Here is a 25,902-nt window from a genome sequence, read left to right on the forward strand (position 1 = left end):
ACCTTCAGTAGTTCTTTTGTAATCAGCTTTTGAATATGGGTAGGTTTCTGCAAAAACACCACATTTTGAGCAAAAAGCAGAGATAATTCCATGTTTGTGACGGACTTTTCATAGAGATCCCATTCAGAGCGATCTTTAAAACAGACACGGAGATGCAGCTGCTTGGCATAGGGCAATACTTCCAGGCGCCACCTAGTGGATAATAGCGGTATTGCGGAAAGCCAGAAATACTCGCCATTGTCAGGGAAGCGTTTTCTCTTGATTGATAAGATATCTCGTCAATGGCGGCGAAAGAGTTAATGTGCATTAAAAAAACGTTTTAAAGAGCTCAACGATATTTCTTTTTTTTTTTTTGACGCATGTGCATTTTTGTTTATTATAAGCTCATATGAGCGCATAATCTCTGCTAATTTTACGGATATTTTGTGGGACCAAAGTTCTGTGTGAATGAGGTTTAACTTAGTTCAATTTAACACGTGACTGTGTTGATATTTCCAAAACATTATAAGCATTATTTAAAGCAACACTATGTAGTTTCCATGTAAAAATAACTTACAGCTCCCCCATGTGGTTGAAAAGCGCAACAGTGCTTGGTATCAGACACTCTTCTGCAGGCAGGGGGAGGGGCGGGGCTGTGTGCTGTACCCTCCACCGCCACTTTCAGAGTGTGCTTGTAGCAGCTAGGAGGCTGCTCAGGTTGCAGCAACAGTACAGTTTGTCCAGTTAAAAGTTGTTCTATCACGGAAATAATTTTAGAGACATTATTTAAAGGTAAAAAAACTACATAGTGTTGCTTTAATAATGACAAGAAATATACATAGTCACATTAACAATACAGTGGTAGTAAAATAAGATAAATAAAGAATAAAATGAGAACAAATACTTAAACACACATAAATATAAAATTCACTCATAACATTATAGACAACAACAACAACAAGAAAAAATCTTGAGAGACACTTTGCATTTGACCTGCTTCAGAAGAGCTTCAAAACCGTGGCATGAGGTTGGAGATTTTGCCGAAGTGTTTTCCCCTCACCTTTTTATCACTCCCTCCTTCCTCCTCCCTCTTTCTCTCTCTCTCCTTCTCTCTCTCTCTCTTTCTCTCTCTCTCTGCAGTCCTGTGATTTCTCCTGACGCTCTGAACTTACACTGACTGATCAAAGTGTGATCAGATGTACCTACGACCACTCAATTTCTCAGGAAATCTGTGCTGAAATCTACCTCCTGGATTCAGGTAAGATGACATGCAAAACTTTATTCTGTTTAGGGTATGGGGTGAACACATTGTATTTGTTAACATGTATGTATAGCTACATAAATTTGACATGAATGTGCATTCACATTTTCAGTCAGTTTCATTTTGAATGTACTTTTCCTTTTTTTTTAAGTCTTTTAGTTTTTAGCTGCTTGGTTTCTAAAACAGGCTATTCGTGTAAGTCTGAACAACAGTAAAGCTCAAATCTATATCATATAAAAACTGCAGTACATTTTAATATTTACTGTAGTAATCTGTATTAAAACCCCTAGATACTAAAGAGTTTTTGAGCTTTACCATAGTAAATATAAAAGTGTACTACAGTATTTACCACAGCTTATCAATTCACAAAAGTTAACACAGAATACTATAATATATTTGTGTAGTCATTACTATAAAATACTATAGTTGTATACTCCAATTTAGTTTAGTATACTACATCTGTTTATATAGTATAACATTACATATACACTTCAGTATTGAGTACCTTCAGTGTTGTAATCCTTTCAGATGATTCGCTGTTAGACTTAACTGTAATTTCTACAGTTACTTACCACAAAATGCCCAGTAAAATGTCATCATTTTCTTTTCCAGTTCATTACTGTAATATGTATTGCATTATGGGTATTAACATTTAATTTACAGTGGTTTACTGTATGTTTTGAATTTGCGGTAGACTGCTGTAAAACAAAAGCAGTAGTGCTGCTGTAGTTGAATAAAACAGTGTTATAAAAGCATATAAAATTAAAAAAATAAAATATATCTATGAAATCAAGTGACTCTGTGGCAATGTGGTAGTGTTATGAACCTCCATGGGTGACCTGGGTTCAATTCCCCTTCAAGGCAATAATTTTTTTTAAACTAGGTTACAGTAAGGGTATTATACTGTAAAATGGAACTGCTGTAAAGGCATCATACTGTAAAAAACATGTACAGCTATGGTACTGTAATAAGGCAGTTACAGTAACTCACATATTACCGCATATATACAGTAAAAAGTCTAACAGTGTTGTTATATGCGTTTTGTTTTCTTTTATATCTGATCAGTTTTGTGATCTCTTATATAATGTTGTTCGCTGTGCTTGTTTTGTAAAATAATATCTGTTTTTAATATCTGCTCTCTCACCATTTCTCACTCTCAAGTCATGCTGCGCAGGGGATTGTGGGAAACGTTGGTTGCCATGGTGCTTTGGGCAGTCTGGCTGCCCTCCTGTCTTGGCCAGACCACCTTACCCTCTCAGGATGGAAAAATTAAGATCCGTCTGGCCGGATACCCACGCAAGCACAATGAAGGGAGAGTGGAAGTGTTTTACAACGGAGAGTGGGGCACTATCTGCGATGATGACTTCACCTTGACCAACGCTCATATTCTGTGTCGCCATCTAGGGTTTGTGGAGGCAACAAGCTGGTCGCACAGTGCCAAGTATGGAGCGGGCACCGGTGAGTTATACCCAGCATATGATTTCTAGTCCTAAATGCTTATTAGTTTACATGTTATCAATCTAATATTACTGGTAAAGACTGGTTTGGTTCCTGCAGGTAAAATCTGGTTGGATAACGTCATATGTGAAGGCTCAGAAAACAGCATTGAGAAATGTGTGTCCCGGGGCTGGGGAAACAGTGATTGTACTCATCAGGAGGATGCTGGCGTGGTCTGTAAGGACGAGAGACTTCCGGGCTTCACAGACTCCAATGTTATTGAGGTAGGAGATTTTTTATTAAACATATGATGGGCAAATTCTGAAACATAAGTAACCCACTAAACTAATAACAGTAATGCAAACTGCTCGCTTTTCTGTCTGTTTGCATAGCAACATACTAAAAGCCACTCCAAACACTTTAGCAAACATATAGGAATGACCTGGCTGGTAACAATGTAGCACAGCAACAGTAACCCACATACTGTTGTATACTTTAGTATTTACTAAAGTAAACTGTAGTAAAAGCCCTAACATTGTATAGCAGAGGTATTTCACCTTTTCAGGCCATGGACCCCTTTAGTGGATAGAGAGGAGGAGCAGGGACTCCCAATACATGTTTCAACATACATTTTTATGATGGTTATGTTACAAAGATAAAAAAATAAATTTTTTTAGTATACACAGTCACATTCTTAACATACACTGTAAAAAAATTCCATAGAAACCACAGTGCTACCTGCAGCTGCAGCCCCATTCTCTTCCATAGTGTTCTTTTTCCTACTATGGAAGTGAATGGGGCTCGTGATCGGTTTGATTAAAAACAATCCTCAAAATATCTTCCTTCGTGTTCATCAGAACAAATAAATTTATACAGGTTTGTAAAAACATCAGGGTGAGTAAATGATGACAGTATTTTCATTTTTGGGTGAACTATCCCTTTAATGCATTTTGTTTAATGCCTAATTTCATTTTTCCCAAATTAGTATCTTGAATTTAAAGTGATAGTTCACCCAAAAATGAAAATTAATTTACTCACTTTCATGTTGCGAGAGAGAGAATTGTAAATCACCAGCAAACTTGGTTGACCAGCATGTTTTTTTACAGTAGGTGATGCTATTAATGTCTTGTCAAGGAGCCTTATTGAAACATCAGCTTTAAAAACACAATGCATGAGAGACGTGCTGAAGATCTGTTGCTCAGTTTTTCGGCTCATCTGGAAAGCAGAAAGAACACAGAGACGTCCAGCATTAGACAAACATCTGGCCTCCTCTCAATTCTGAGGATCACAATATCAGATTTAACAGAGTTCACTGAAATGTTGCAAATGACAGAGTTGGACTCCAAACCCTAGTGAAAAGATATACTTCATATGAAGAGAAAGTAATATGTTTTTGAGAAAATTAAAAAATGTTTGAGATGTTTTCTCACTCATTATACAGACTTATGACATAACACATGTGTACAAAAACAACAACAACAGTACAGACAGTTCTGTGATTGTAGCTCTGGCTGTCCTGAATACCAGAATCTCATGTTTCTCTGCTACGTTAGTGTTGGGTCAAAAATGGACGAGCCCAGCCTTTAACTTAACCTATGCTGGGTTGTTTTAACCCATTGTTGGGTCAAATATAACAACATAAATATTTTCTGGATTAAAGAGATAGTTCACTTTAAAATTAAAATTCTGTCATCATTTACTCATCCTCAAGTTGTTTTATGATAAATATAAAAGAAAATATTTTGATAAATTATGGTAAGCACACAGCTGATGGTAATCATTGACTTCCATAGTAGGAAAAACAAATACGATGGAATTCAATCATACACTCTAAAAATGGCTGGGTTATTTTTGACCCATAATGGGTAAATATTGGACAGAACACATGCTGGGTTAAAAATTGACCCAATGCTTGGTTATTTTAACTCAACTGCTGGGTAATTATACCCCATGATTGCATAACAACAACCCAACATTGGGTCATTTTTAACCCAGCACGTGTTCTGTCCAATATTTACCCATTATGGGTCAAAAATAACCCAGCCATTTTTAGAGTGTAGACTGTAAAAAAGATGGACGACTCCCGTTCGCTCTCTTCCATTGGTGAAAAGTGAAGCCGTCAGTGTCCCGATACGGCGCTGACATCTTGGGTCTTGAGTCTGCGCAGTAGCGATTTCGGGACCAGTCCTGCGCAGTGGTGAGCAGGAAGTAAAGCCGCAAAATCAAGACCCCGCCCGTGCTCTCACGGAATGAGCATATCACAGCTGTCAATCATGACGTGACACCACCGTTTTTATAGCATTAAATAGCTAACTAAAACAAACTTATATTAAAAACAAACACTTGAATTTACATCAGCATAGTAAAAACTACAGTAAATGACAGAAATGGGGGAGGCGGGATTTATGACCTATACTGGGACCAATCACTGGGGGGGCGATCAAGACGTTTTGGCTTCACTTTTGGCTTCACACGGCTTGTGCGACACGCTTGAATTCAATGGGTACCATCAACTGTGTCGGTAGCATCGTTTATCAAAATATCTTCATCATCATTACTTTCATAATATTTGTTTTCCTACTATGGAAGTCAACACTAAAAATGGCTTGGTTATGGGTAAATTGGTAAATATTGGACAGAAGACATGCTGGGTGAAAAATTCCCCCCGTGCTTGGTTAAAAAGTACCCAATGTTGGTTTGATGTGTAATAACCCAGAAGTTGGGTTAAAATAACCCAACATAGGGTCAATTTAAACCCAGCGGTGTGTTCTGTCCAATATTTAACCATTATGGGTTAAAAATAACCCAGCCATTTTAGAGTGAATGCTACAGCAGCTGTGTGCTTATCATCATTTATCAAAATTTTCTTTTTTGGGTGAACTATCCCTTTAATTTAACCCAACAGCTGGACTCTTCCCCATTTGAGCCATTGACGGGTTAAAACCCCCCAGCATATTTTAGAGTGCATTAACCATTCAAAAAGCTAATCGATTTATTAAAAAACCCCTCATGATGTTTGTGTGGACTGTGCAGGTGACCTACATTTGGATGTGCTTGTGCATATGATAAAGGGGTGGTTTCCCGGACATGGCTTAAGACTAAAATGCAGTCCAAGACTAAGATGCATGTTTGAGCTGCTTTAATAAAAACAATGTTGTTCTGACTATAACATATATCGGTCATGACATTGTTGTCTCAAGATGCACACCTGTAGTGTTTTGTAAGGTATGTTTGTAAAAACATAGCCTAGTCCTGGAATAACCCAGTCCGGAAAACCACCCCAGAGAGATTTTGTGCTCTAGCCAAAGTTGGATATAAGTGTGGTTTCAATTTGCAGATCCAAACTCCTTATGTGAGACGACTCGTGTGGAGCACAAGCAAATGAGTCCGATATTTTCACTAAAACATCTGGAATACTGATTGAAACATGCATTTAAAGAATTAAAGCTGTATTAAATGTTTATCCGTATGAAGTATTTCATTCTCATCATTTCATTTTCTTCACCAAAAAATGCACACTTGACAATACTTGGAGGCAAGATACACGCATTGAAAGTTGAGTGTCTCCAGCCTATTATGTTTGCGTTGTGTATGTTATTGAGATGCAAGTGGACAAAAACCGATTGGAAAAGCTTCGCCTGCGTCCCCTCTCAGGTGCTCATCCCATAACAGAGGGATTGATAGAGGTGAAGTTTAAGGAAGGATGGGGTTACATATGCAACAATAACTGGAGCACTAAAAACTCTCGGGTGGTGTGTGGCATGCTGGGATTCCCTTCGCAGAAATCTATGACAAAAGTTCTTCACAGGTGAGAATGTGTTTTAGTCACACAGGTCAACAACAAAAGTTCAACACATTTATTTCGTTTCAATGTCCAGTGTTGGGGAAAGTTACTTTTAAAAGTAATGCATTACAATATTAAGCTACTCACAAAGAAAGTAACTAATTGCGTTACTTAGTTACTTTTCATGGAAAGTAATTGCTTACGTTCCTTTTTAGTTACTTTTTCTTAGCTGAGGCTTGATCTCTTTCAGGCCTTGCAGGTGTTATTATGACTGAAAATTTGCATATTTCATCACAAAAATGTCAAGCTCTGGTCTGCCATATCAGTTACTGACTCAAACTGTTCCCACAGGGGCGTGTACGCATAGAGTGCATAATGTGACTATGATTAGTTTATTTCAGTACATTATTTTTTTTAATCGAATTAATTAAACTAAAAAAGTAACTTGCATTACTTTTCTAAAAAAGTAACTCAAATATTAATGTGTACATTTAAAAAGTTATGTGTTACTTTACTCGTTACTTCAGAAAAGTATCATTATTATGTAATGCGTTACCCCCAACACTGCTATTGTTTGACAATCAGAAAGCATGCAAATACTTTTTGTCTTAATTCTAAAAATGTGAATTGTATTGCTTAAACTTAAAGGTGGGGTGCATGATCTCTAAAAGCCAATGTTGATATTTGAAATCACCTAAACAAACACACCCTTATCCCAATAAAATCTAGACCTTCTTTTGATTAACCTGTCCCACACATACGCAACCCAGGCATCGAGGTCGGTTAGTAGACACGTCCCTTACTGCTGATTAGCTACAACTGTGTCTTTTCCAAAGCGTTTTTCAAAAATCATGCACCCCGCCTTTAATGAATTTTTGTCAAATCTTTAGGTTGATAAAGTGTTCCTGCTTTCTCAAAAATAAATGTCTGAGATTTTAAAGGTCCTGTTCTTTCTGTGTTTTTGAAGCTTTGATTGTATTTACAGTGCGCAATATAACATGTGTTCATGTTTCACGTGTAAAACACAGTATACTTACTTATCTCTATATCGCTGTATTCACTGAAGGCCCTTCTTCAGAAATAGGTATCGAGTTCTGATTGTGTAGCTTGTTTAGTGTGTTGTGATTCAATAGCAGCTTAGCTTGCTGTTAGCAGTGTTGGCAACGTTACTTTAAAAAAGTAATTAGTTATAGTTACTAGTTACTTCTCAAAAATAGTAACTGAGTTAGTAACTGCGTTACATGATTATAAAAGTAACTAATTACCAGGCAAAGTAACTATTGCGTTACTTAAAAAAAGATCAAATTTTTTAAATAACTTGGATGCCCCCAATATTACATTTGTTAAATGAATGAATTAGACACTAAAGAGAAACCACTAATTTTGTCCCTTACAACCATGTAAGGTTTTGACAACCATGGTTTACTGTGGTAAAACCATGGTTTTGCTGATAGCAATCAATACACAAAAAAAACATAGTTACTTCACTTTTACCACAAAAAACAGGGCTAATTGTTTAAGGGGTGGCAGCATGTGATGATGTGGGGTGATTTATTAGATCAGATGGGATCAGAAAGAATGTGATCTTTAGGTCTTCGGTAGGTAGGCTATTTTATAGCTACAAAATACATACGCATTTTAAAAGAGTTGACTGGTGCATATGATGGAAATAGGCTAGCATTTTAATCTGTTTAAATTCCCCCGATGACTTTCTAATCTTTAAATTACTGTTTGTCTGTCAAATCTAGACATTTTTGGACTCTTATTGGAAGTGATTGTGTGTTTATGTCTTTTGAAAGCAGTGCTTTGTCAAAACATTAAGAAATTTAGACGATTTAATGCTCAAGGTTTAAACTAAAGCTGGATCTTTCTACTCACGTGTTTATGGATTATTGCAATGCCACGTATATAAATTCCCTTATTGCCTCAAAAACGAAAGACTTATAAACCGTAAAAATGCAGCGTGTGTTCAGCCGCTCAAGAAGATGGAAAACTTTGTGTTTTATGAACCTCGTCCAATGAATCATTGCATATCATCATACACTTCCCATACTCCCTTAAAAAAAGGCTCGGCTTTCATAAGAGTCCACTTACACACATACACGGTTATGAAACCTGCATGCACACGTGAATCCTGATGATATATAAACTGTCAGAGATGAATCCATTAGATATGCTACATGTGGTCCTATCCCTGCTGTTGTCCATTTCAGACATGGAATGTAATTTTATTGCTGCCATCCATATATCAGTTCATATGCATTATCTTAAATATGATAAGTGATTATGAAGTCCCTAAATGTTCAATCTCTCTTGTATGTGGCCTCTGGGCTGTTTAGCCCATGTATTTAGCTGTGTAGTATGCAAACTGTGTAGTTTGCAAGACAAACAATTTCATACCAAGTTCTGATGTTCTTGCTATGATTTGTCCAAATAGTTGTCCCTAATTTAATAGCAAATGCAATTATAAAGTCATGCTGATTTTTATATAAATTTTATTTAGGGATTCTCCGATCGATCAGCTGATAACGGCATTAAATGTCTTGATTAGTACTCGCTGAATTTACTGATCTCATGATCCGATTTTTCTGTTAACTTTTGTTATCATAGGGTTCCTGAATTCAGTTGCAGTTAGGGCGCATTTTTACGGAGTGCAAGCTTTTTACAACCGTTTGTTCATGTGCGACGTGCAGATTTGGATTTCTCCCTGCTGAAAAAAGCAGCATACCAGCAAGACCAGCATATGCTGTGTTTTGGTGCTGGTTTGCTGGTGAACACCAGCTAAACCAGCATCAAACCAGCATCAGCACCAGCACCAGCATTAGCACCAGCTAAACCAGCATTAGCACCAGCATCCCATGCTGGTCTTACCAGCATATGTTGTGTTTTGGTGCTGGTATGCTGGTGACCACCAGCTAAACCAGCATAGACCAGCATAATTCCCATGCTGGTCCATGCCGGTTTGATGCTGTTTTTTTTCAGCAGGGCTCTCTTTGCCTTTACAAAGATATGTGTATTTTCTATAAGGACGCGCTCCGGTCCTAACAGCGCGACGCGTCTTCACATCCCCATCAAACAGCATATACCACACATATCTATCGCGGACAATTGCATCCTCATGCCAAAAGTTTATTAGTTGCATGCATTTAAAATTTTTAAATTTAAAATTTTTATTTTTCTCACAGCTGCTCTGACTAAGGAACAGTTATACTTCATACGAATGCGTGTATATTCAATTAATACAGTAAAGACTGTGAAATGTTTCCTTGTCATTACTTTTATCATGAAACAAATTTAAATATTAATCAAAGATAACACAAGTAAACACAACATGACGTTTTTAAATTAAAGGTCACATTCTTTTTGAAACCCTAGTTAGTGTGTAATGTTGCTATAATAGCATAAATAATACCTGTAAAGTAATAAAGCAAAGTTCACTGCCAGGTGATATATTTTCTTTAACAGAAGTCCTTTTTCAAAGCCTACAGCGAACGGACGGTTTGGACTACAGTCCTCTACTTCCTGTTTTAATGATGTCACTAGAACGTTTTTTGACTAAACTCCGCCCACATAGGAATACGTCAGTCGCTAGCTAAGCTAACGGCAAGCTAAGCTGCTATCGAATCACAACACACTAAACAAACTTCACAAATAGAACTCTGTTTCTTCATAGAACAAGGAAGACATCAGCCCGTTTTGACAGTGAAAACAGCGCTGTAGAGAGAAGTAAATTGTGTGAAAAATACAGCGTTTTTTTTACACTTGAAACATAAACACATGTTATATTGCCCACTACAAACACAATCAAAGCTTCAAAAGCACAGAAAGAGCGGGACCTTTAAGATTTTTATTATAAAGGGAAAACTAAATCCAAAAAAGTGCTTGACCCCTAAACCCTTTTCCTTCATGTTTATCAGAACAAAGACATTTCTACAGGTTTGAAACAACATAAGAGTGAGTAAGTGATGAGAGAATTTTCATTTTTGGGTAAACTATCCCTTTAAGGTCATGCCGTAGCATCTCAATAGGATTGAGGTCAGGACTTTGACAAGGCCACTCCACAGTCTTCATTTTGTTTTTCTTCAGCCATTCAGAGGTGGACTTGCTGGTGTGTTTTGGATCATTGGCTGTTTCTCAATATGCATTCTTCAGCGATCTTGCGTCCTTGTGTTCTCGCTCTACATCATCATTAAAGGTGGAGTGTGTAATTTTTAGAAGGATCTCTTGACATAAAGCCAAAATATTATACAAAACTATATGATCAGGGGCGTATAGGCAAGGCAAGGCACCATTATGTTTTTATTACATTAGAAAGAGATATTTTTATCTACATACACAGATGGAAGTCGCCATTTTGTGCCGCTATGTTTCTACAGAAGGCCATAACGGACAAACTTTTTTACTAAATTGTTTCAGACGATGACATGTTTGTTCGGTGGTGGCTAACATAGCTTCTCTATGTGTTTCAAAAGCAAGAGGTGAGCAGTGGACTACGCAGTTGGTTGCAATGCACAACCTCACCACTAGATGCCGCAAAAATTGACACACTGCACCTTTAACTGTCGAAGTTCAATTCTCAAGAACACAAGTACAGAGGACGCATGAAAATACCCAGATGTGTTCTTGATATCGAGGATGCATCAAGTGCAGACTTGCGCGCTGATCTGGGGAGGTCAGGTGACCAACAGAAAGATCGCACACATCTCAATTCTCACAAGTGCGTTCTGTGTTCTCGCAACCTTCTGAGTTCGTTCTTCCAAGGTCGCCTGGCAAGACCAGTCTCCACGAGAACGCAAATCCGTTCTTTGCATTCTTAAAATTGAGAAACAGCTGCACAATCCAAGTTCACTTCAGCTTGAGGTCACAAACAGATTGGCGGACATTGTCCTTTTTTGGTAGACAGCAGATTTCATGGTTCCAATTATCACAGCAAGTCTTCCGGGTCCTGAAGCAGCAAAACAGCCCCAGACTATCACACTGCCACCACCACCATCATTTTTTACTGTGGTTATGATATTCTTTTTCTGAAATGCTGTGTGACTTTTATGCCAGATGTAATGGGACACACACATTCCATAAAGTTCTTTTGTCTCGTCAGTCCACAGAGTATTTTCCCAAAAGTCTTGGGGATCATCAAGATGTTCTCTGGCAAAACTGAGATGAGCCTTTACATTCTTTTTGCTCAGCAGCGGTTTCGTCTTGGAAATCTGCCATGCAGACCATTTTTTGCCCAGTCTCTTTCTTATGATGGAGTCATGAACACTGACCTTACCTGAGGCAAGTGAGGCCTGCAGTTCTTTAGATGTTGTTGTGGGGTCTTTTGTGGCCTCTTGGATGAGTTGTTGCTGCGCCCTTGGGGTAATTTTGGTCGGCCGGCCACTCCTGGGAAGGTTCACCACTGTTCCATGTTTCCATCTATCTTTATTTTTAAGAATGATAGCACCTTAGAAACTAAATGAAAATGTGGTATAGGCCTATAACGATGAGTTTTGCACAGGCAAAACCACTCACATTTTTTAAAGAATCTAGTTAGTCCTGCTGTTTTTAGCTTCTCTACTCCATCTGTGTCAGAGTCATTATTCACATCTGAGCTCAGACACACACTTAGATTCACAGCAGATGGTGAAATGTAAGCAGTCTGGGGCAGGACAGAAGAATCGTGCCAAGATCTGATTCGTCACGTGTGCATTGCTCTGGATTCATGTCTCTAAAAGAACAACGAACATTTTAACCGAATACAGACTATGTGTGAGAGTGCGTATGGATAAAAGTGAAGTAGAGACACATAACCCAGCAATTTCTATCTCAGCAGGCTTCAGAAACGGACTCCTGCTGGCCGTCCTTTAGTTTGATTCTTTCTTGACAGGCAGCTATTTGATTTACACTTACTGACACTTAATATTAAAGTCTTACAGCTGACTAAACAGAAGTAATCTTTAGAGGATAAAAACCTGTCATTTATCATTTCCACTGCTTGCGTGTGGCTGTTAGAAATGCAAAGGGGTCTGAATATTTTCTGAATTCAAACACGCATTTTGAGATAAATTTGGGATGCTGCACTATTTCTAGGTAACTCATTTTATGAGACCATGTTATGTAAGAGATAGGCAGCCAGTTGTTATTTAAGCAATATCGCTCGAGTAGGAGTGTGATATAGCTCTATATCATCATGGCTGTGATTAGGCCAGGCAATCACAGCCGTGATGATATAGAGCTATATCACACGACTCCGAGAGCGATATTGCTTTTATACAACAGTTCGACGGCACACGTTTGAAAAACGAAAACTAGAAAACAACAACGGAGTTATTTTAAAAGCCTCTTTGTTTGAGAACTACTTCTTCCACCACGGATTTGAGAGCGGCCAGAATGACAGGTAAAACTTTCGGCTGCTTTGAATCTCATAATAACTCAATGGACGGAAAAGCCGTTACATTATATTACCGTTTCTTGGTCACAAAGTGTAGTTTTAAGATTAGTTCAGTCGAGAATGTATATGTATTATATATAAATCTGCAGTCGATTAGTAAAGATAGCGCCTGTTTGAACGTTTGCTTAGTGAGATTCGGTACGTATGAGAACCAAAGCATGAGCGGACGTCAGTGTTCACTCGCCCCGCTGACCACCACCCTCTCTGGGCTACATCTTTGACAGGGATTCCCTGGCTCTCATGCTGGCCTGATGATCAAAAATTTGATCAAATCAGCAGTATTTGGTGTCATGATGAAACTATTACTTGTTTTCTTATTCGTATTTAGTGTCTTTTGTGTTGTTATTGTTTTGGCGCGAGGTAAAAGTTAATAAAACTATACTTCTATAACGTTACTATTGCTTTCTCATTTATTCTTAACGCGATACGAGCACTCGATTATTATTATTAAACTTTGTTCTTGTCAGTACTATACAAAACAGTTTTTTATAAGTGTCAGAGAGATGCTTTTGCATGCTGCTTATAAATATACCAGTGGCGATATCTCATAACATGTTTTAATAGTCACATCGCGATTAAATAAATGATCAATGTCCACATTTAAAAGCTGTGGTGCTTACCTGCAGTTCCACGGTGTTTTCGCGTTCTGATAAGAGATATAGCTCCAGAAAAAAAATGAGTGTTAATATTCCTCTTTCCAAGTGTTAATCGTCCACACGATGTGACAAGACATTTCTCCCATTAACTTTAATGTAACATCCAAGAGCGCTGATCTTTGACGGAATAACTTCTGATTGGGGATTCACAGACTGATTTATGAGCTAGTAAACTAATGAGACACACGGAGAGTGATTCAAAACAGGGCGTCTGTGTTTTTCCATTAAGAGATGAGCCTGTTTAGGACCTCCATTCACTAGGTGGCGGAATGATACGAAAGGTGAAGCGGTTACTGTGCCGTTATCAGCACAATATCGCATAGCTCTTAGCCAATCAGATTCGAGAACCAGAAAGAACTGTTGTATAACGTGAAATAAGCCCCTCCAATGTGATACAAAGGCTTATTTCTTGATAACAACCGGCTGTCTGTACATTTTCTTGCTTATTACACGGCTTTTTAACTCATAAGTAAGGTAAGAAAAAATTTAATATTGATTTGAAATATTTTATTTGCTCATTTTTAATGAATGACGACCTTTCTTGAGAAAAAAATCATTTATTTTTGGTTTTTAAAGGTTCTAGAGAATGCGTTGAAATAACATTTTATTTCAAGTTAAAATTGTTTAACTATTTTTTTACGTTAAAGTAACATAAAATATGTGATTTAACAAAAAACGCTGCATATTTTTTACAGTGTAGATAAATACAGTTTTCCTCAGCACCTTTAAGATAAGACTATTTGGTTTTACCATTTGTAAATATAATGTCATATATGTCATTAAAATACATGAATTTTGTGTAATATTAAAATCATTTGCAGCATGTTTGAGCTTTTAGTTTGAGCTGTTCTGGGAATGACAAACCTGCAAATATAGCGACTGGCCAATCGTAAGCAAGCATTCCAACGAGCCGTGTAATAAGTACACATAAAAGCTTTTCCCCTACTGCTGTGAAACCTTTGAACCCCACTATATGTGTTTTTATTCATTTGTGTTTCTCTTTAGTCCCAAGACTTTGTACAGAATCCAATCTGTGTCCTGCACAGGGAACGAGGCTCATCTTTCAGCATGCATTATGGAGTTCAGTAAGACAAACTCTAGCGCCCCCTGTCCCAACGGAGGACCCGCAGCAGTCAGCTGTGTGCCCGGCCCGCTCTTCACACGTGGAACATCACGCAGGGTCAAACACAACCCAGTGGTAATATATAAAAACCTGGAAATTTTTTCTACCTTAATTTATCATTCATAATGTGCCTACAAATAACCGTGTCCCTCCTTATTCCCAGTCTATGGTGCGTCTGAAGGGTGGAGCCAAGACTGGGGAAGGTCGTGTGGAGGTCCTGAAGGATAATGAATGGGGCACGGTTTGTGATGACCACTGGAACCTGCAGTCGGCTAGCGTGGTGTGCAGAGAACTTGGATTTGGCACCGCTAAAGAGGCCCTGACCGGAGCACGAATGGGCCAAGGCATGGGCGGACCTCCTCATGATTGACAGTTCATGGTCTGAACAGATATATTTATGTCTTTAAATGACTTGACTGACCTTATGATGTTTTGATCTGTTGTACACAGGCATGGGTCACATTTACATGAATGAGGTTAGGTGTCATGGGGATGAGAAAAGCTTGTGGGATTGTCCTCATAACAACATCACGACTGGAGACTGCAAACACATGGAGGATGCATCTGTCATCTGCAACATTCCCTACATGGGCTACGAGAAAACGGTCTGAATCATAGGAGGATTCTAGTAGAATTCATGCAATTTATTTAAAATACAAAGTAGTAAGATGAGATAATTAAGTATTTAGATAAATTTGCGATAACAATCAATACTAATTCTGAAGACAGCTAACGCTCAACAGCTAAAAGGCTGAACTAATCAGACGTACATTAAGTGATGTCCTGCGAAACTCTGTCTGACATGAAATTACCATAGACTGTAAAAAATGTGGACATCACCCATAGGGTTGTTAAGAGACTTTTTGAAGCCAGTAGTTGACGGAGCCTGCCGTTGTCATCTTGGCAGCACTTCACTGTGCATCACTCGCGGATAACCAAAAAGTCTCCAGCTGCCAGTTTAAGTCACTTCCGTGTTGGCTTCACAATTGAGACCAGAATGTTGCCCCTTGTACATAACACTTATATTCTGTTACAAACTTTTTACACAACTCACTTTTTCTTCAAATGTAATGCACTTCTCTCACCATGAGGACCTTGTAAGGTCTGTCAAGGTTCTGATCTAACGGATGCTTTAACTCGCTGCCATGTGACCCATCACAGATTCGTCTGACAGGAGGTCGAACGAGGCTGGAGGGGAGGGTGGAGCTGCTGCTCTCTACAGCCAGCGGGGTGAGGGATTGGGGTCTTATCTGTGGGGATGGATGGACGAATCGTGAAGCCATGGTAGCCTGCAGACAGCTGGGGCTGGGACATGCCAGCAGTGGCCTGAGAGTAAGATAACTGCGGTAAAACGTGTGACGCACGCACACAGGTTTTATTATGAGACTTAGTATCTCATAATAATGACTTAGTATCTCATAATAAGGACTTAGTATCTCATAATACGGACTTAGTATCTCATAACAATGACTTAGTATCTCATAATAAGGACTTAGTATCTCATAATAAGGACTTAGTATCTCATAATAAGGACTTAGTATCTTATAACAATGACTTAGAATCTCATAATAATGACTTAGTATCTCATAACAAGGATTTAGTATCTCATAACAATGACTATCTCATAATAATGACTTAGTATCTCATAATAATGACTTAGTATCTCATAATAATGACTTAGTATCTCATAATAAGGACTTAGTATCTCATAATAAGAACTTAGTATCTCATAACAATGACTATCTCATAATAAGGACTTAGTATCTTATAACAATGACTATCTCATAGTAATGACTTAATATCTCATAGTAATGACTTAATATCTCATAGTAATGATTTAGTATCTCATAATAATGACTTAGTATCTCATAATAAGGACTTAGTATCTCATAATACGGACTTAGTATCTCATAACAATGACTTAGTATCTCATAATAAGGACTTAGTATCTCATAACAATGACTATCTCATAATAAGAACTTAGTATCTCAAAATAATGACTTAGTATATCATAATAATGACTTAGTATATCATAATAATGACTTAGTATCTCATAGTAATGACGTAGTATCTCATGATAATGACTTAGTATCTCATGATAAGGACTTAGTATCTCATAATAATGACTTAATATCTCATAGTAATGATTTAGTATCTCATAATAATGACTTAGTATCTCATAATAATGACTTAGTATCTCATAATAATGACTTAGTATCTCAAAATAATGACTTAGTATATCATAATAATGACTTAGTATATCTTAATAATGACTTAGTATCTCATAGTAATGACGTAGTATCTCATGATAATGACTTAGTATCTCATGATAAGGACTTAGTATCTCATGATAATGACTTAGTATCTCATGATAAGGACTTAGTATAGTATCTCATGATAATGACTTAGTATCTCATAATAATGACTTAATATCTCATAGTAATGATTTAGTATCTCATAATAATGACTTAGTATCTCATAATAATGACTTAGTATCTCATAATAATGACTTAGTATCTCAAAATAATGACTTAGTATATCATAATAATGACTTAGTATATCTTAATAATGACTTAGTATCTCATGATAATGACTTAGTATCTCATGATAATGACTTAGTATCTCATGATAAGGACTTAGTATAGTATCTCATGATAATGACTTAGTATCTCATGATAAGGACTTAGTATAGTATCTCATGATAATGACTTAGTATCTCATGATAATGACTTAGTATCTCATAATAAGGACTTAGTATCTCATGATAAGGACTTAGTATCTCATGATAATGAATTAGTATTTCATGATAATGACTTAGTATCTCATAGTAATGACTTAGTATCTACAACTAAATGTCACATTGCTTTGTATTGTCTCCACACATTCATACCCTTCCTGACGTGTTCTCCTCCCATCAGGAAACGTGGTACTGGGACAGCAGTAATGTTACAGAGATGGTGCTAAGCGGGGTAAAATGCAAAGGAGATGAAATGACTTTGACCGACTGTCAGCATCATTCTGTAGTCAGCTGTAAGAGAGCAGGGGCGCAGTTTTCCGCTGGCATAATTTGCTCAGATGGTAAGTGAGAGCAGATCGAGTCTGTCAACATCTTTTCAAGAGGACAGAGAAAGTGCTTGGGTTTCCTTATTGTAGTCTTGTCTCCCACAATACCTAGCGGCATCTGACTTGGTCCTTAATGCCTCATTGGTGGAGCAGACGGTTTACATCGAGGACCGACCCCTGCACCTGCTGTACTGCGCTGCGGAGGAGAACTGTCTCGCCAAATCAGCTGCCAAAGCCAACTGGCCGTACGGCCAACGTCGCCTGCTTCGTTTCTCCGCCCAGATCCACAACATCGGCCGAGCTGACTTCCGGCCACGTCTCGGTCGCCACTCGTGGGTCTGGCACGAATGCCACAGGTAAACCCCGGTCCCAGATATTTGTCTGACTGTGATTCTTTGTGACCTGCATGTGTTTAAATGTGAAGCATGAGGTTGATTTCAGCTGGGTTTTGACAGGCAGGGAGACAGTTTACTCACCCTAATGCCATCCTATGTCTATACTGTAACAACATAAACAAACGGCTTTCGTGTAACACACGTAACTTTCAGTAAACTCCAATAAGAATCAATAACAACAAAGTCCTTTTACTGTACATTCATGCGGGACAGAAGCATTAACCTTGACGGAAGGCTTGTCTGAAGCGTGGCCAACAGCCAATCACAGTGGCCGCAACACATGCTCCCATCTTCCATAAACGTAATTGGCTGGCTTTGCCTAGGTTATTTGCATAAGGCAACTGATTGGCTGACGCACCTGTTGTCGCCTGAAAAGTTGAGAAATGTTCAACTTCTGACGTGAACAACGGCAGTGACGTGGCGCCGACGGATCCACCATTCAGTTCAGCAACGCATGATGTCACGCATTAAAAGTGAATGGGATGCTTACGCCCCGTGTGAACACGTGTCCAAAACACTCTTTGTTCAATATCTTAACCAAAACACATCAAAACTTTTCACAAATTCACAGATCATCTTCTGACAGTAAGAGGAAAAAAAACACAGATTGCTCGGCCCTGTACAAATATGTAAAGTAGCGGCATTACAATTAACCCCGCGTTAGTGTGTGCCCCGCTCACCTCTATACAATATTAACTACAAACCAGCTGCCAAACCTCCCTTCACATAACGGTGATTCATGATCGCCGTCTCCCCTGTCTTTAGGAAACCGAAACATTTTTTATTTTTGACGAGGTATTTGTTCCAGAGTTTATTTAAGCCACTAGTCAGACATTAAACAAACAGAAACCATAAGTAAAGCTCAGACCAGACGCATAACCATGACAACGCATGTGCGTCCGATGAAACCATCTATACGATTTCCTTCTTTAACCCAACATGTAAAAAGATGCATGATATCCTAGAGTATAAATCAGAGGCAGGGATATAAAAGACCATGGGGGGATAATCCCCCCTATCCCCCCAGCAAATCGCACCCTACGCATACAGTATATAACATTATTTTACATCCAAAAAGGTACTATTGCTTCAATTTTACTGTACTTTCACTCATTTTTTACCGATATGAGTGTGGATATTGTTGAAAGTCTAACTGTGAGATGGCTGAAGTGAAATAACTGATGGTAAGCATTTATTACCATAATCATAACTTAAAAACAAGTGTCAGAAAATTTATGCTGAGACTGTGATGGTTATAATCAAAGCAACATTGAGTGAATTTATCAACACGTGTTTGGGGTTCAATACAAGTGAAGATCCGTCAGTATTTTTGGTTTTATTATTATATTATATTATATATTTGGTTAAATAGGTTATATTAAAGGGATAGTCCAAAAATGTAAATGTTGTCATTGTTTACTCATCCTCAAGTTGTTCCAAACATGTATACATTTCGTTGTTCTGCTAAACACAAAGGACGATATTTGTAATCAAGCAGGAAACAGACGCACCTTTGACTTCTAAAGTAGGAAAACAAATACTACTACGTAAGTCAATGGTGCTCCAAAATGGTTTGAACAAAATATATTCCTTTGTGTTAAAGGGACACTAAGTAGGATTTTCCCCCATCTAGTGGTGAAATTGTATTTTGCATTCAAACGAATAGTGCTCTCTAGCGCCTCGCTTTTTTTCAAATGCGTGTTGCAACTACAGTAGCCGTTATGATCTCCTTGTCCGTTTCAGCTAGTTCACGTGTTCTGAATGAAAACGTGTTGGTAGGCTAGTGCTTTTTGTCCCTCTCTGCTATTATAGTTTTTCAATATGGCAGAACAACATGGAAGCCTCCTTGGACTTACCCGTTCAATGTTAATAAAGAGAAAAAAATTCTAAGCTTACAAAGAAAAGTCAGATCACTAGCAGAGGTCATTTGACACCAACGAGGACATATTTATGAATAAAGACATTAATTTTGACAAATAAAATACTTTAAAAAACAACATATTGTCCCTTTAAACAGAAAAAAGAAATGTATACAGGTTTGAAACAACTTTACAGAATTTTCATTTTCGAGTGAACTATCCCTTTAAGACACTTTATGCATGTAAGTGTCATTAATTAAGGTATGTTATAAATAGTGTCCATTAGCTCTGTTTGTTTTGTGTCTATATAAGCGACCTAGCCAGATTTCAGGTTTGTCTCTTTATACAAAAGCACTGATGAGAAAACCTGCTGTGTGTTTAGTACTGAAAGGACACAGAAGTAAGTTTAAAGGAATAGTTCACCCAAAAATGAAAATTCCTCATGTTGTTCTGAACCTGTATGAATTTCATATTTCTGATGAACACAAAAGAGGTTATTTTGATAAATGATGGTAAGCACACAGCTGCCATAACCATTGACTTCCATAGAAGGAAAACAAAAATTATGGAAGTATTCTGATAAATGATGAATTTGCTATATTGATAAATGATTGTACCACACACAGTTGACGGTACCCATTGAATTCCATCATATTTTTTCTTACTATGGAAGTCAATGGTTATGGCAGCTGTGTGCTTACCATCATTTATCAAAATAACTTCTTTTGTTTTCATCAGAAAAAGGAAATCCACACAGGTTAATGCTGCGTTTACACCAGCCGGGGTAGAGGCGTCAAGCGCGAGGGATTTCAATGTTAAGTCAATGTGAAGACGCCTTGACTCGCGTCTGGAGGTCTCGCGGCCGAATGAGGAGTGTAGTGCAGCGCAGTAGACGCGATTCCGACTCGTTTGAGCGAATGGCGCGAATTGAGCATTTCCGCGACAAAAATTTGAACTTTGGCAGAAAAACGCGCCGCGAAAACCAATCAGGAGCTTGCTTTAGTAGTGACGAGATTACAGAAAGCGAGCAGAGTCGCAGAAGCCTCTCCCATTACGTGAATTTCCGCGTGAATGTCTCAATGACTGGAATTTCATGTGCAGCTTTCACGCGCGAATGACGCGAGTACACTCAAATTGTTCAAGCTGCCAACTAGGCACGGTAGACGCGATTTTGCCGCCTCAAACGCGGCTGGTGTAAACGCAGCATTACGCCGGTTTCACACCGCAAGCGTGAGCAGCGTGTAAGCGGCGCGTGTTTTTTTCGTCGCCCATGTTAACAAGTTAAAGCATGTACACCCCACGCGTGAGCAGCGCGTGCTCGAGTGGCAGGAGCGTCGATGAAGCAGCAGTGCTGTGATCATTTTGGCATCTGCTCTATTTTTGCTGCGCTGCTCACGCTCAATTAAAGTGACAGTGCATTGTTTATGCTTTAAATGGTGTAATTTTACCATAAAATCATAAATGTGACGCCAAGTGTGTTTCAAACAGTCATGACTTTGAGCAATTTAAAAGAAAGCATGAAATATTTAAAAACATCAGAAGACTGCGCTGTCATTCACTGTCTGCCCAGCACTAAATGAGTCCTCGTCTATAATCTTCAGAGTAGATACATCTATAAATCTATGCTTAAATTGTTGAAGGGAAACACGATCAACTGCTTCATGCTGTCAATCACGGAGTGATTTTTTTTATTTTATAGTAAAACTTCAGAGAAACAGATTTAATAATGTGCCATGGGCTTTTTATGTCTATAATTGTGTATTGTGTCTATATCTCTCATTACACGGACCATAAGAGCACGAAATTAATGTGGATTAAACAAATCACAGTTATATAAATTACACTGACCATCAAAAAGCATCTTGAAGAGGCTTTGCTCATTAATGCATGTAAAATAAAGTAATGTGAACTGCTAAAGCTTGCGGTGCGAAACCAGCGTTAGAACAACATGAGGATGAGAAAATGATGACCGAATTTTTATTTTTGGGTGAACTATCCCTTTTAAGGCAGCGGCTTGCTGTTTACATCACGAGTTCAGCTCACTGCTCATTGTCCCCTGGAGGTTTATCATACATTTTACTTAAAGTCGCTATGAAACGGAAATAGCGAATGCCTTTTTTCCATGTGGTGAGTGACGTATATCCAAGTGAAACCGGCATCTAAAGTGAAATAAGGCAGGGCTGGATTTGAATTTGTCTATTGAGATCTGATCGAAGTTGGGTCGTGATGCTAATGGCTAATCGCAGCGATCTTCTCCCGGACCCCGCCTACCTGGCATACATTTGACCAGAAGTAAAGAGAGATCGTTTTGAGTGGAGGAGATTTGCGTTTTTGATTATGAGGGCACATGAATTTTAAAAAAATAATGAAGCTCACATAGTAATTTGTAAATAATACCACAATATTCCAAAACAAATTACAGTTTTTCATTTCAATTTCATTGCGACTTTAATAAAGTGATTTGTAGGTCACAGTGCATTGACTATATTCAGTATAAACTGAAAAACATACATTGTACACACGTGCATGTCAGATATTGATGTATAACCTCTTTTCCAGGCACTATCACAGTATGGATATCTTCACCTATTATGACCTGCTGTCTCTAAACGGGACCAAAGTGGCAGATGGACATAAAGCCAGCTTTTGTCTAGAAGACACAGCATGCCATACAGGTAAGGCAGAGGTCAATGGTTAGATGCTAGAGGTGTTACAGTGGTCATTTTAATCTAGCAATGCAGATCACCCCGAAATCATTTACTCACCCATACGTTGTCCATACTCATGCCTTTCATCTGTGGAACACAAACAATGTTTGATACAGAATTTACAAACATAGCCCAGTTCAGAAGTTTACACACCCTTGATTCTTAATGCTGTGTGATGTTATCTGGATGATCAACGAGATGATCTCGCTCTTGTTTGATCTGAGCCATTAAACTGTCCACTGGTCTACAGAAAAATCTTCCAGGATTTTTTTTCACATGCAAATCCGAGCTCAGCTAGAGCTCTTATATTTCTTACTTTTACACTTAAAGGGACCCTCCACTTTTTTGAAAATATGAGCTGATCTCCGGGTCTGGCGGTACCACTTTTAGTATAGTTTAGCATAATCCATTGAATCTGATTAGACCATTAGCATCACGCTGAGGAGTTACCAAGGAGTTTCAATATTTTTCCTATTTAAAACTTGACTCTTCTGTAGTTACATCGTGTACTTTGCTGCCGTAACATGGTAAATAGTCCCCTTAGTAACTTTCAATGGCAGGGAACTGTTTTCGGGCAGGTCGTAATATCATTGCGCCTGCTGCAGCCATGTTACATCAGCAAAGTCCTTGATTATTACGCCAGAATGACAGTATAGTTCCTAGACATATCTGCCTAGAAAATCACAACTTTTAATTTTCTGTCAGTCTTAGTAGACGATGTAACTACAGAAGAGTCAAGTTTTAAATAGGAAAAATATCCAAACTCTTTGGTTATTTAATTAGCGCGATGCTAATGGTCTAATCTGATTCAATGGATTGTGCTAAGCTATGCTTAAAGTGGTACCGCCAGACCCGGAGATCGGCTGAATGGATTCCAAAACGGTAAAAATGAAGTGCCTAACTCTAGGGGAGCTGGAAAATGAGAATATTTTCAAAAAAAAGTGGAGTGTCCCTTTAAAGCATGTAATACTGATAGCACATATAATGTGATGTTCCTTGCAGGTGTTTCAAAACGATATGAATGTGCCAACTTTGGTGAGCAGGGCATCACCGAGGGATGTTGGGATTTGTACAGACACGACATCGACTGCCAGTGGATTGACATTACAGATGTCAAACCAGGAAACTACATATTACAGGTGATTGGTTTGTTAACAGCTTGGTTTGTACAACCACTTTCGTTGTAGAAATACATAACAAGAAGGGTAAAATGAAGTCTTGGTTACATCACCAGACTTTGGTCCCGCAGGACCCCATTGTCTGGGTTTCCGATTCAGGCCAACCGGGCTTCAATAAGCTGTTTAAGTTCCCCCCTCTAGTGGTGATGTGTTACAGTGCATGTACAGTTGCAGTCCAAGAATGCAAGGGGCAGAGAATTAATAGGATTTGGTTTGATTCATGCTATTCCTGGAAAAGACTCAACATAGTAAAGGTTGTGTCTTTACAATACTCAAGTAAAATAAAGTAGCCTATATTTGATTGTACTCCCTAAAAAAAAAACAGGTTTTAGCAGTCTGGTTTAGCAAGCTGGTCTAGATGTGTATTGGTCACTTTTTAAGATGGGAGTAGCTGGTCAGGCTGGAGGATGATCTTAAACCAGCTACCGCCACCTTAATTTTTTTTTTCAGTAGGGCTAACAAGCACATTTGTAGTAAATTGTTATTTCTTGTGCTAAATAAAGTGTAAAGTATACACTACAAATTATTTTAAAGTATAGTTCTTGAGAAAAGTATACTATTAATACTTAAATACTGATTTTTAGTAAAAATTAGTGCAAATAGTACATTTACAAAGTGTGTTTCAGTGCACTTTTTCACCTGGGTAGGTCCATACTTTTCAATTATTCTTTTTGAGTTGTGATATAATGAAATGAACAAATTAGAAGCACCATTATAATACTACCATTATGAAATAATGAGATAATTGGTCTTTTCTTCAAATTACAGTAATAAGAACAATATATTACTGTATAAATGGAAACATGCCGTAATACAAGCAAATAACCAGTATGCTATCTTTTTGTTTTTCTGTCACTTAGGTTATAATAAACCCTAACTTTGAGGTAGCTGAGAGTGACTTTACCAACAACGCCATGCGGTGCAACTGCAAATATGATGGTAACCGCGTCTGGTTACACAGATGTCATCTTGGTGAGACACACAACGTTTCAGATTACTTTAATATCTAACTTTTAAAACCATTTAGGGGCAGTTTCCCGGATTAATCCAGGAATAGGCTTTAGTTATATTAGGACATTTTTAAGTAATTTATCTTACAACAAACTTTTTGTGCATCCTGGGACAAAACAATGGCACTGATACATGTTAACATATGTCAATGCAAGATGTTTGTAAACATGCATTTAAGTCTTGGACTAGGGTAAGCACTGTCCAGAAAATCACTCCTGACCCAATTGCTGATTTAAACATTCTTTTGTGTTTCTAGGCGATTCTTTTAGTGAGGAGGCCGAGAAAGAGTTTGAGCATTATCCCGGCCAGCTCAACAACAAGATCTCATAACATTTTGTTAACGGCAAACCCAGGGATTCCAAGTACTGCAAGAACCACAAGGATCTCGAATGAGACATTTTAATCACTTCATATAACAGTTGATCTCATTCAGATCTGATGCTACTGTGGTCCAATAAGATATTATTATAAAGAGTTTAGTCTTATATTAAATCATTGTTGTGTTTCTGATTACAATTCTGTTTTCAGAGCTGTGATTGTGGCCTGGGCCTTTGACCGTGTGAATATAAGCGGTTGGTTGGCCAAACACTTCCTCTTTTATAAATTGTGATAAGTCAGCCATTCACACATTTGATTTAGTGAATTTAAAAATAGCACGAGGTAATGCTTTATAAATTCCCCCAAAGTTATTCTGCAAAGCGTGTGATCATCTTATCTGATTATCTTCTTATTTTATTCTAATTCTGGAAATGGTAAAACATACAAAGCTACACTTAAAATTAAACTCAGTGCTACATAATCTTTTCCTAATCTACAGTAGATTCGGATCAAATTTAGTAAAATTACAGAAATGCTAATTCTAGTTTCAATATGTTACCTTTAAGCATTTCTTAAATCTGAATAAAAAGACTGAAACCCTTCTGCATATAATCTTTTTAATTTACATGTGCCTCTGTATTTACTGTGAAGCTGCTGTAATATAATACGGCATTGTGCTTTAGAAATTATTTTAAATTAA

The 25,902-nt window shown here is 38.0% G+C and overlaps 1 protein-coding gene across 2 annotated transcripts; it reads left to right on the plus strand.

Moving 5' to 3' along the window:
- The first annotated feature begins 1,090 nt into the window (after positions 1 to 1,090).
- On the plus strand, positions 1,091 to 25,804 carry loxl3a (lysyl oxidase-like 3a). 2 transcript variants are annotated; one of them, XM_055177280.2, is made up of 14 exons: positions 1,091 to 1,237; positions 2,402 to 2,698; positions 2,798 to 2,961; positions 6,280 to 6,485; positions 14,553 to 14,745; positions 14,834 to 15,014; positions 15,121 to 15,275; positions 15,832 to 16,002; positions 17,589 to 17,748; positions 17,846 to 18,089; positions 22,547 to 22,662; positions 23,698 to 23,834; positions 24,734 to 24,845; positions 25,141 to 25,804. In XM_055177280.2, exons 2-14 carry the CDS (start codon positions 2,404 to 2,406, stop codon positions 25,212 to 25,214), a joined length of 2,208 nt encoding a protein of 735 aa, XP_055033255.2. In that variant the 5' UTR covers positions 1,091 to 1,237; positions 2,402 to 2,403; the 3' UTR covers positions 25,215 to 25,804. The 2 variants fall into 2 exon arrangements, with proteins under 2 accessions (XP_055033255.2, XP_055033256.1); XM_055177281.2 differs by lacking the exons at positions 1,091 to 1,237; positions 2,402 to 2,698; positions 2,798 to 2,961; ... (2 more) ...; positions 14,834 to 15,014; positions 15,121 to 15,275 and having other exon boundaries at positions 15,895 to 16,016.
- Positions 25,805 to 25,902: the final 98 nt, after the last annotated feature.

The sequence above is a fragment of the Misgurnus anguillicaudatus genome, chromosome 16 (assembly GCF_027580225.2).
Source record: "Misgurnus anguillicaudatus chromosome 16, ASM2758022v2, whole genome shotgun sequence".
Taxonomy (NCBI): domain Eukaryota; kingdom Metazoa; phylum Chordata; class Actinopteri; order Cypriniformes; family Cobitidae; genus Misgurnus; species Misgurnus anguillicaudatus.